This window comes from Falco biarmicus, chromosome 3 (assembly GCF_023638135.1).
Source record: "Falco biarmicus isolate bFalBia1 chromosome 3, bFalBia1.pri, whole genome shotgun sequence".
NCBI lineage: Eukaryota > Metazoa > Chordata > Aves > Falconiformes > Falconidae > Falco > Falco biarmicus.
Window position 1 is genome coordinate 1,387,265 of NC_079290.1, and position 12,369 is coordinate 1,399,633.

At 43.3% G+C, this 12,369-nt stretch overlaps 1 protein-coding gene across 1 annotated transcript in view; it reads right to left on the reverse strand.

The window, feature by feature from the left end:
* Positions 1-572: 572 nt before the first annotated feature.
* ST3GAL1 (ST3 beta-galactoside alpha-2,3-sialyltransferase 1) overlaps positions 573-12,369 on the reverse strand; it is an 80,610-nt gene continuing 68,813 nt past the window's right edge. The window contains exons 5-7 of the mRNA XM_056330573.1: positions 7,395-7,440; positions 4,749-4,868; positions 573-2,958 (exon numbers count right to left, since the gene is read on the reverse strand). Of these exons, the coding sequence (XP_056186548.1) occupies positions 2,785-2,958; positions 4,749-4,868; positions 7,395-7,440 (340 nt within the window). The 3' untranslated portion in view covers positions 573-2,784. The remainder of the gene's footprint in view (positions 2,959-4,748; positions 4,869-7,394; positions 7,441-12,369) is intronic.

Consider the following 12,369-nt stretch of genomic DNA (forward strand, 5'->3'; position numbering starts at 1 on the left):
ACAGTCCAAGAGTTTGAAGCCTTGACATGTTGCTAAATGTTTTGCTTTGTTGTTCTTCTTAACAAAATAAACCCACAAAGTTTCTAGCAGGAACACAGACAGTCTTCAACATTGGCAGTGGGAATTAATTCTTCTCTCAGTATCATCTGTTGGTTTCTCCTTATTCTGAAGGCATTTGAAAGAGCAGCAAAATTGCAGAGAAACTGAGACCAAGATCTAACACAACAGTCAGTTGCCTAAAGGGCTTTAGAAAAAGTTCCTCTGGAATAGAAATGTGATGGTACAGACTATCCCTTATTCTGCAGGTGGAGATGTCCACTCTCTGCTCTCCTCATACTCTGAAAAATAGATGTCAGTGGGGCACAGTTACTGCTTGCTGTCGGCAAGAAAATTAAATGGGAATTGCAGCTTCTTCCATGCTGAGGACACTAAGTCTATCCACAATAGTACGCACCATGATGTTTCATATGTGCTGGCAGAGGCAGAATATTCAGGGGAAAACTGGAAATTTAATTTGGACAGATTTGGACAGCTAAAGGAAACTTTCAGAACAACACAGGCTAGAAGATAGCTGATTTTTTTTTTACCACTTTCTGTGTTCCCAAACTGCCACCTGTTGTTAAAAAAAAAATATCAATGGGATTTGGGTACCAAACCACCATGATTTTTCTTCCAAGTCTTTCTAAAAATGACTGGAACAGCAATGAAGTATGTCTGAATTACTGACTTCTGTCTATGAGAAAAAAAAAATTAAAATATTTGAAGCTCACGATGAAAAAAGTATCTCTGAAATCGAGCCACAGGGCGAAGATACCATCAGGGTCTTCCATGGAGTCTTTTTCCTCTTAAAGTTGCTTTGCTTGTATTACTGTGATATCTCACCAGAAGCATATCGATTAACAACAATTTAAACGGTGGGAATGCTTAAAACAAACAAACAAACAAACAAACAAACAGATATGGTCCAGGTAGAAATGTTTCATTCTTTACAAAGGGCACGTTGAAGACAGTAAGCCCATTGAATGTGTGACATGCAGGTGAGTTCTGCTGGCCACCACGCCAGGCAGGGCTTCTTGGCATGAGGATCATGAACAGGTCTCAGCACGATGATTTGAAAATCCTGCCCTGTCCATACAGCTGAACTGAGGGGTCATGCATGCAGAGCAAAGGGAGCTCAGGTCAATTAAAAATGAAATGAGCCATTTTTTCCTAGCCTGATCTAAAGTCCGTTGAAGTCTGTGGCAAGAACTCCATTGGCTTTACCAGAGCTGAAAACAGGTCAATATTCCATTAATCCTGTTCTCATGATATCGGGAAGAAAAAAACACCGTTCTCCATTCTTCACTACTTGAACTTTTTTCTTGGATTCATACTTTATCTGTCCTTGAGGATTAAATATGTTGATTCCAGAAAAAAAATCTGTGGATATAAAACTTCCACTGTCACTTCCCTCCTCTTGCTGCCTAGCAGTACAGACATTAATTCACTCATTCCTCCAGAGAGGCACATAATTTTGAAGTCTGGCTTACACTGTAGGATCAGCTTGCGTAGATTGGCTCCTTGTAGGTGCTGATACAGGGCAAAAGATTCCTACTGTATTACTAGCTGATATCCCAACCCATGATATTTCTTCCATTTCAAATAGGGACCTTGTAAAGAGATACCACTTTCTAAATCTGTAAAAAAATAAGAAGAAAAGTTTCCTTGGATCTTTCGGATATTTTCCCATTAAAAAAAAAAAAAAAAAAAAAGGTAAAAGCTACCTTTAAAAATTAGTCTCATTTGTGTCTGCTCAAAAGCAATATAGGAGCTGTTATTATTGGTTTTGACTATAAAAGTATACCACACGGAGGCTAAACTTTGGTTAATTTTCCCCCCTTTTATAAAAAAGTTTAATTTAGGGTTTGTCATCTTAAAAAAAAATCACGTGTTGCACAATTATAAAAGGCACATATAAACGGCTGAAAGCAAAAAGTCCACTTTCCATCCTTAAACAGATTAAATAAAAATGAGCATTCCAGAGTATTTTCAAAAAAAAAAAAAAAAAGAAAGAAGTAAGAATTATATATAACCAAACAAGACAAACAAACAAGTGGCTGAAAAGGCCATTTTTTTGCTGGAGTTTTCAGTATTGTTTTCTCTCTCATTATGGCTGCATAGGAAGCAATATTAAATAATATATGATCAGAGATGATTTCATCTGTATTTTCTAGATACTATCAATGCAGAATGAGGCGATGTTTGAAATATTTACTACTCCAGGCAACTTCATCCTGTTTTTCCTTAATACAGCATGAAACTAGAAGTAATAGAGGAAACAGAAGAGACAGTTCAAAAAGAACTGCAGAAGTGAATACATTTCTTTGAGGTAATCCTTACTATGATGTTCACAGCTGCCCTAGTGGGTCTCAAGTACCAGAAGTTGTTTTCACTCTTCTTCAAGGACCTCCTGCCTTACTTGAGGAAAGAATGGAGACACAAACAGCAGCTCCTGTGCCCAGGTTTCCCCTAATTGCAACAGGCAGGTCCTTCATCAGTAATTCAAGAATCAAGCCATAGAGCCTAAGAAGAGATTCATTTATTCCCACAGCTGTTTGGTAGTTCCCAGCTATCGGTAGATAGGAAATCACGTGCAGCGTGGAAGCCAGTCCTCAGCCAAGCTCCCAGCAGTGAGACACTCCGAACCCACGCATTCAAACCTGGCTGGTGCCCAGATCATCCTCACTGAGCTTTGTTCTGCTGCATGTTGGAAATTGCAGCCCCCGCTTCTCGCTGTGGCCAGGGTCATCTGCCCTTGAAAAAATTTATTTTTTCAATGGAGGCAAGAGTCAACGTTACATTGAATTCAAAATCTCCATCGTGGACACCTGTCTTCCGGAAAGCCCCAGCTGAAGCGTTGTTTTCCCAGTAATGATGCCAGTGTCCTTTGCTGTCTGCTCCAAACCCGTACACGTTCACCTAGGAAGTGAGAGTGAACTAGTGTTACGGCCCAGAAAGCAATTGGTCTTAATCTAAAATGCTGAAGAAACTCTCTTGATTCTCAGTTTATCTATAAGCAGTGGCACTTGAGGACCTCGGTGGTGTGCCAAGCTGTTCTGCACGAGATAATGCAACCGCAGAATAACAGCCCAAGGCCTGCTCAAGAAACATTGCATCCTAAGCTATGCTGAGAGCACCACCAGACCTGAAAAAGAAATTTCTATCCGTGAATTCTTGTTCAGCAATATGAAAACCACATTCCTGTCCCCTAAGCATGATGTTTGACCTCAGAAGGTCAGTGGCTTGGGATGAGTATCTCTCTTCAGCTGATCAAGGCCACAGAGAGTGGGAAAAATTTGGTTTTGCTCCTAGTCTTCCAAATGATAACCCGTATCGATCCCCACATATATGACATTTGCAGTCCTTTCAGAGACAGATGGATATCATGTTCTTCGTGTGTGCATGCCTACAGCCTTTCCTCTCCCAAAGGCTCGTTCATCGATGCCAATGCCTATCTTCTCTGATGGTAGAAGCCCAAACATCACAGTTGATTTATTTAAACTGAGTGGCAATATGGCTGAGTTTGAATGGGTCATTGCCCACAAAACAAGCACCCTAAGTCACCCAAACCTGGACTCACCGAAATATGAGTTGTTTAAAATTATTTTTGGCAATGTCAGAGCCTTGCTTATTGCCTGCTTAGCAGACCTGCCCGTCCTATCTGCCTTGACTATGGAACAGTTTCTGCCAGCATAATTAGGAATATTTCCATCAGCTTTCCAAGCAACACAGGCCTAGGTGACAAAAGCTCTCTTTCATCAGCAGATCTGTGTCCAGGCCAGGGCTTTTGTCAGCATAATGATTTTTATCCCCCATGCTGACAGTCCCACGGTTGCAGGATTCTGTAGAGTGACTTGGCCTTACACTAACTAGCTAAGTCCCCAGTCACCTAGGTGCCCCTCATATCACCCAAGCCAGGGAATTTCCTCAAGTACAGGAGCAGAGACATTTACCATAATTTACTGTATAAACCCACAATCTTGGGTTGGAAAATACTGCATTTCCCAATTCGGCTTATGTAAGAGCTGGTGATCAAAGTTCTTCAGGTGGGATTATGTTTAAGATTTAGATATCCAAGTGGAGGTACCTGAGCATCCATTACAGTCAGTGGCAATTCAGGCAGCACAGACACTGGAAAACAGCTCCCCTGATGTCCTGCCAGGAGGTTTGCTGTCTGAATCGGCCTCTTGGCTCCACTGATGAGACAGATAAGACCTCAATGCAGTTGCCCAAATGTAAGTGTCATTTTCAGTGTCCTTGAGTACTCAGTACAGGCAGGTGTCACACAAGGCCAAGAGATTCATGTTTTTCTGACCTGGCAGCTGGAGGCAGGGGGCAGGCTCAGGGGGCTCTTGGTGCCATAACAGCGAGACAAAATCTAACTGGGACTTCCACTAACAAGACGGGCACAGACACCATCCATATTCAGATGTCTTTTGATATCAAGTGGAATGCCACTATTTATGTTTAATTGTATTCCTCTGGAATGCATCTTAAACCCTACCACTTGCTGACATGAAAAAAGTCCATCACTGCCAGCTGAGCATATCTGCATGACTGAGGAGCCTGTACCTATTTGAAAAGCAAACGGCAGAGACAGTGGAGAGGGGGAAATAAAGGGCGAGTGAGAGGCCAGGGCATATTCCTGGCACTTCTGTGTGAAATGTCCTGATTTTTTATTCATATATGTAACCACAGCCAGACTTTACCTCGTCGCATACGTGGAGTGCAAACACCAAAGACAGAAGGCCTGTGGAGGGGTATCTCCCATGATGCTGGAGCCAGTTTTCATAGACATATTTCATAAAAGCTGGATTATAAACCAGGATCTAAGCAAAATCAGAGAAAGACTCATTAGTGAAATACCCTGGAAAAAAACAATGGTAGCGTGTTATCGCTAAAGAACACTGGCATGGGGCAGGGGGGAGAAAGGAATAACAGCTATTCCCTGAGGGCAGGTGAAAGGGAAAAATGAAGTCCCATACCTAAAGTGCATTCAGGAATGTTACCCATGTGTAATTACACATGCATAATCCTCCATTGCTCTTGATACCCTACCTGCTCACACCAACGTAAAACCTAGGTGACTCCTACTGGAACCAGTGGGTATGAAATGGCACAAGTGAGAAGAAAATTAGGCATTCAGCTCTTCCTGTGGCGTCCTGCTAAGAGAGCAGGCTGTGGGGAGCTGGAGGCCTGGGCAAGGCAAGCGTAAGATGCCATGCCAGATTTCATAGCATCATAGAATCATTTAGGTTGGAAAAGACCCTTAAGATCATTGAGGTCGACTGTAATTTGGATGGGAACATAGGAGCAACCGCATCTTCTGCAAAATACGCCAGCCGTGTTTGGTATGCCTATAGGTACAGGTCTAAGGAGACCAGGGGTCAGGTGTACGCTGTCAGGAAGCCCATCAGGTTTCATCAGCTGCATTTCTCCTGTTTCTCAAACATGCTGTTTTTCTGTGCTTTTTTTACAAGACATAAATTTCACTTGGTTATCTCCAGGGGAAATTAAGAGGCAATCTAATGGAGTCAGAGCACTTAAGATCAGGCCTGAGTGTACAGTAAATCCAGAGTGGTAGGAGCCCTTGGTTTCAGCCCCCTCCCCTGAATGAAGCAAAGAGAGGCTTTTCCCTCCATGCTGCGTTTGTAATTAGAGTGACAGTGTTCCAGTGCTATCTGGTTAGCTGCAGGGATTTTCCTTTTTACAAAGCCAGAGGTTAATTGCTGCTATTGTATCGGCGTGTAATCACGTCTCACAGGGTGTTGGGCATTGCATGGTGTGGGAAGCAATACAAGCTTCTCATTGACCTGCTGGGGAAGCTGCTGCATCACGCCGGTCGTACCCTGGGCTGGTGCTACTCAACTGTGACATAAGTTTTTTAACAACCTGCCCTACTGCTTCTCACAAGGGTTTGCAGAGGTTATTGTGTTCCTCACCACAGGCAGGGATGAGCCAAGTGATTATTTCATGCCCCCTAGAGTTCCATGGTTTGAAGCACAGGGATATAAACCGACGCTGGTTAAAGGTCTCACCTGAAGCCTTAGGCAAAACCTGGCCTCCGGGATGAAGGCATGTGCTTGAATCTGTAATTTTAATACTCTGGGGCTAAGGCCATTTTTTACCGGCCCCTGAGACATTAGGAGCCTCAGCTCCTTTGAAAATGAGCCTCTCGAAAGGCTGAGAGAATAAGACTTTTATTTTGCTGGTAGATCTGTGGAAGAGGAAATAATTTTCCTCTCCCTACGTAGCCTGCCTTGGTTAAGTCCTCAAACCATGCAGCTACAGCAACAAAAGTTTTTGCATGGTGGCTACAGGTCCAACACGGGAATGACCCTTCTGCCCCGTGGAAAATCCTGCCTCCAGCAGTAGGGAATCTATTAAACTGCAGCAGGCTTGGGCAATGAGTCTGTGTGCGTGGGATGGACTCTCTTCTGATCACTCTAGGGTGGGCACCAGGTTTGTCCATGCTTCCTCAGTGTTTTCAGAGAAGTGAAGTCCCCTGACTATTGCTTTCTACACATCCACACTATGAAATAAAATGTGTCAGACGTGTCTCGTTAGACTTGAGGCAAGTGGCATGGCACAGATCCTGTCCGCATTGCTCAGTTCTGTCCCTGTGCAACACAGGGTCTGTTCCCTGGACTGTGCTATCCCCCAAACCTTGCTTGAACATTGCCCAGGAGAGCATTAATACACCTGGGACAAAACCAGCATGAACTTGGCCTGAGCCCAGTCTCCAAGCATGTTTAATTGGGTACAGATATTTATTACAGCTGTGGGCTAACAGCCTTCCCCACGAGCCACTGACACCATCGTGAATTCTTCACTGACTTGAAAACACACAGCTTTATTTGTTCAGAGTTCACTTAGCTCCTTATTACAAGGAACTGATGCAGGAGTGAGAAACACCTTTGGTGTTCAAATAGTCAAATGAAAAAAAAAAAACTCCAGAGGCTCTCCACAGCTCAAGGTGTTATTACATACCAATGACTGCAGTGGGTGGGAAGAGAGCAATTGCTGTGGAGGGAGAGCACCTGGCCAACAGTGCACCCTTAAATCTCCCTGAGCAGTACCAGAGGAAGAAACGCAACCTTCAGAACAGCGGTAATGCAATGGCATGGTCACAGGAGCAGGCTCTTTCTAACCTCAGTTATCTAGTGGTTGATCTATGGCCTGAATGGCACACAGGAGCTAAACCTTCAGCTTAGCTGAGCCTTGTACAGTATGTGTATTTTGGTTGCAGTTTTTATGAATGTCAAGGGGTTCCTTGGATACTTGCAGTCTCACAAAGAACGCAAAAGACCTAGAAGTGGATTAGCAGAACAAATTCAGAAACCAGCATTACTCACCTTTTCTTTTTTGACTTTGATTTTCCGTGGAACTGGAACATACGTGCTGTTAAAAGGAAAAAAAACACCACAAAACCAACAACTAAACAAAAACCACGAAAATTAATAAAAGCCCAAGATATTAACATTTTCACGTATTTCCAAAGAAAGAAATAATATTTTTCATCTACAGTAATAAATTCAAATTATTGGAAAGTAATAAATGCAAGTAGTTTTTGGAAAATGAGGCTGCAATTAAGTAATACAGCATGAAAACCTAGCTGTCATTGAAGCAAGTTCATAGGAAGCCGTGAGATTCTAAAATTTTACAAGTTAATTACTGACAATAGGACACAACAGATGTAGTTGACAATATTGACAGCAGAGTCAATATTACGTGGAGCCTATGACTTCTAATCCTTGGATCATGACTGTTGCAGTCTTTGCACTTTGACGGCAGGAAGGGCTTTCTGTTTAACTTCATGGCAGAAAAACCTTCTCCCAACAGGGTGAGACTTTTCCCCTCCTAATACTCGTAGCTACTGCATGATTTTCAGGGTAGGTGGTAGCAGAGTTCATAAGTTCTGTGCTTGTGTGTAACTTGGGCATTCCCAATACACAGCTCCTCAGCAGCAAGCCATTCCCCTCCTCCCCAGGGGGATGCTGAAGGCTTCCTACAGTTCCCAGCATAAAACTTCCATGTCATACCTTATGACTGGGTCAAAATCACGAGTCATGTCTTGAAAACAAAAAAATCTTTTCTTCCCCATGTCTCATGCATAGTGATTGCTGGCATTGCACAGATCATCATGAGTGCTGTAAAAAAAATATCTCCCTGGGTTTGTTTCAAGTGAAAAAATTCTGGTGAACTGGCCTCATAATTGGAACATATCCCAAAATATACCCTGCAAACTTTTAGATGGTTGTGGTAAATCGCCAAAGCCTTCCATTACCTCAATCTAAATGTTTTCACTTGATTTTTGTTAACAATAAGGTTCCTGTCATTAAGGCTTTGTTTCTTTTTGAACCATGGATCATCAGCACTTTGAAACATTAGTCTCAGTCTTCCCAAACCAGTGATGACCTGGCAATGTCCTCATCTCCGTATGTACTTCTGGGCATCCCTGACCTGTGATACCTGCTCTGGGCTGGATGCAGTGGGAGAGGTGTCTGGTGGGCTCCAGACCTCCTGAGAGGTGAGACAAGGTGTTAATGGGGAAAAGGGCACCCATGCAGACTTCTTAATCTGCTGTCAGCAAATCTGCACTTGGATCTGCTTCCCACACCTGACCTTGATCAGCTAAGTCAGCAGAAGTAGGCTTTGTGATCCCATGTGATCCCATGTCCTTTTTGTGGTTATGAAGACAAAAAAGGGCTTCTTTGCTAGTAAAATTTCCTCATTATTATATAAGAAATAGCCAACACTTTCCAAAAAGGTGATGTGGAGGAAACAAGACAGGATAGCTAGGTACAGTAGAAGACCAAAGACAACAGTATGCAATGTTCAAGACAGTATTTGCAGACAGCTCTGATCCAACCAGGAGTCTACTGTAGTTCTTGTCAGATGACACGTTAGTCATTTTAATCATGGGACATCTCATTTTTTCGGAAGCAATATCCAAGCCCTGCTGCCACTTGGCTGCAGAATTTCATATAACCACATGGAAAGTATTGGCACGCTGATTAAGACCAAATGGAGACCTATGCTGTTATAGTCATGTAAAACCTGGGCTGCATAGCAGCAAGGGAGCCAGTAAGTACCACACAGGAGCGGGACAGAGTGAAGCCTATGATGAAGGTGGCTACAGGTGGAATACATGTAATTTGGAAAACATCTTCTATGAGCCACTTTGCAGGGCTCTAGTGAAGCCTGTCATCATTACTGGCCACCTCGTACGGTGTATTTACTGTAGCCTTGAGCAAGGTGGAAGATATGAAACATTTTAAGAAAAACAAAAATTGCTTTTTCCCAAACCAAGCAGAGGTACATAGAGCTTTTTTCATTATGGAGATTCCTAAAACACTTGCAGAAGGCAAGTTAAGGCAACTAGGCTAAATATATGACTGACAAGGGCCTGAAGGTTTTCTATCCCAGAAGGCTTTTCTTGGCTTTTCTGGGATAATGCTCAGTCTTAGAGAGCCACTTTGAAATGGGACATCCATCAGTCAAACTGGATGTTTGAGACAATCATTCACTTATCAATTCAATCTAATATTAAGGACATCTGCAGTGTGGCTTTTGTTTTAAACCATTAAAATGGTTTGAATTATAATACTTCTGGGAGAAGAACATGAATAATTCACAAGTTTTGAGTCCTGTGTAAAAATCTAAACAATACAGGCTGCTTATCTTTTTAACTATGAGTGCACTTAGATTCTTCTTAATCTAACCTCAATTGGTACTGTGCAGCCTGTGCACAGGGCATGGTGGCCATGCAGGTCAGGGTAAGCAGGTAAGTATTTCTTCTCTTCTAAAATACCATATTTCTGATGGGTTTTATTTTTATTTCATGTCTTCTCCCCTTTACAAATACACAGTCAACAATTTCCTTAAACACTGTATCTGACAGTGAGTGTTTAATGTGTGCTTATAGGTTTATTCCACTATCATATTACATATATTGTTGTGATTTCTGTGCTTATGATGTTCCAGTTTTATTATTCCAGCAGGTACCAGCTTATCAATTATGTAATTTCCCTGCTTTCAGTATGGCAAAAATCTTAAAATATTGGTATTTCTTCCATGTGGTTAAATACTTACACACTAATTTATACCAGATGTTTACCAAGCCCGTGTATACAAACTAATCATAAATAGATAATATATCCTGTACTTTATTAAGTGAAGATATTTTTCTTTTCATGTGCTGTGATTGCCTTGTAATCAACCAGTTACATGTTCCTGATAGGCTGAGGGCTCACCCAACTTGCAGTGCAGACCTCAGACCACAGGAAGTGCCTGGACCTTTCTCCTGGGGCAGACCTACCTGAAAAAGGTGTGCCTACATGGAGGATGTCCTGCAGCAGGTAGCTGAGCTGCAGGAGGTGGTGAGAAGGCTGAGTAACATCAGGGAAGGCTGAGAAGGAGCTAGATAGCTGGTTCCGAGTGCAGTGGACCCAAACAGCCCAAACCTCCCCCATGGCACAGAAGGGAGAGGGGGCAGTAATGCAGAAGAATGGAAGCTTGCAATGGCAAGGACCTGCAGGAGGAAGACACTTTCCCCAAATTTCAACCAGCCTGGTATTTGTTGAAGGGACAACACAGAAGGGCATAAGCAATCCAGGAAGTTTCTGGAATGCATTGATGGTAACTTCCTTCTCCAAGTAATAGAGGAGCCAACGAGGAGAGGTGCCATGCTGGATCTTGTTCTCACCAACAAGGAAGGGTTGGTGGGGAATGTGAAACTCCAGGACAGCCTTGGCTGCAGTCACTGTGAAATGGTGGAGTTCAAGATCCTTAGGGAAGTGAGGAGGGCGCACAGCAAGCTCGCTACCCTGGACTTCGGGAGATCAGACTTCGGCTTCTTCAGGGATCTACTTGGTAGAGTATCATGGGATAAAGCCCTGGAGGGAAGAGGGGCCCAAGAAAACTAGTTAATACTAATTTGCAATAGTTTGGCTTTTTTTTCACCCACACTTGTGTCTACATTGGAGAGACATGGATTTGACAGGTGGACCACTTTGTGGATAAGAAATTGGCTGGATGGTCACTCTGAAATTATTGCAGTCAATGGCTTGATGTCCAACTGGCAGAGAATGGGTTGAGAGCAGCCCTGAGGAGAAGGACTTGGGCGTATTGGTTGACAAGAAGCTCAACATGGCCTGGCAATGTGCCCCTGTGGCCCAGAAAGCCAACCATGTCCTGGGCTGCATCAAAAGTGTGACCAGCAGGTTAGAAGGATAACTCCCCCTCTGCTCTCATGAGACCCCACCTGGAACACTGTGCTCAGCTCTGGGGTCCACAGCATAAGGAGGAGATGGACCTGTTGGAATGAGTCCAGAGAAGGGCCACGAAGGTGATCAGAGGGCTGGAGCCCCTCTCCTGTGAAGACAGGCTGAGAGAGCTGGGGTTGTTCAGCCTGGAGAAGGGAAGGCTCCGGGGAGACCTTAGAGCAGCTCCCAGTACCTAAAGGGGGCTACAAGAAAGCTGCAGGGGGACTTTACAAGGGCACATGGTGGTAGGACAAGGGGGAAAGGCTTTAAATGGAAAGAGGACAGATTTAGATTAGATATAAGGAAGAAATTCTTCACTATGAGGGTGGTGAGACACTGGACCAGGCTGCCCAGAGCAGCTGTGGGTGCCCCATCCCTGGAAGTGTTCAAGGCCAGGTTGGACGGGGCTTGGAGCAACCTGGTCTGGTGGAAGATGTCCCTGCCCATGGCAGGAGGGTTGGAATGAGATGATCTTTAAGGTCCCTTCCAATCCAAACTGTTCTATGATTCTATGAACTTTACCACTGCAGCCCACTTGCTGGCACTTCTGAAGGTAAATACTCGCCAAAAAATAGTGAACCGCTTTGCAATCTGGATGCAGAGCAGTGACAGCGATACAAACACAGATGGGTGATGGTGGCAGTAACTGGTCCTTTGTGGGCTCCTTTTCCGAGCACAGGCACAGATATAACAAAGATGCCGCAAGGGGCTTCATTCAAAGTCCATTGAAGGCAGCTGGGAGCTTTCCATTGCTTCTCATAGGACTTGAATCCAAGCTGAAGGGCAGAGGTTCTCAACCTTTTTTATCAAAACAACTTCTAAAAGAAAAAAAAAAAAAGCCTTGCGAAAAAGGTGATTATTTTTAGCCAGTTTTCTAAGTGGGCTGATTTTTTCCAGGTACAAGAGTGTCCTGAAGATGATTTTTTTTAAAGACAACTTATAACTGTATATATTAAGTGCTGGTGGCAAAAAAAGTTAAAAAAAGACTAAACCACATTTGTTACAAGTTAGGAGAATCTTAATAAGAAATGAAAAGACTCTAAAATGCATTTGCAAAGAGAGA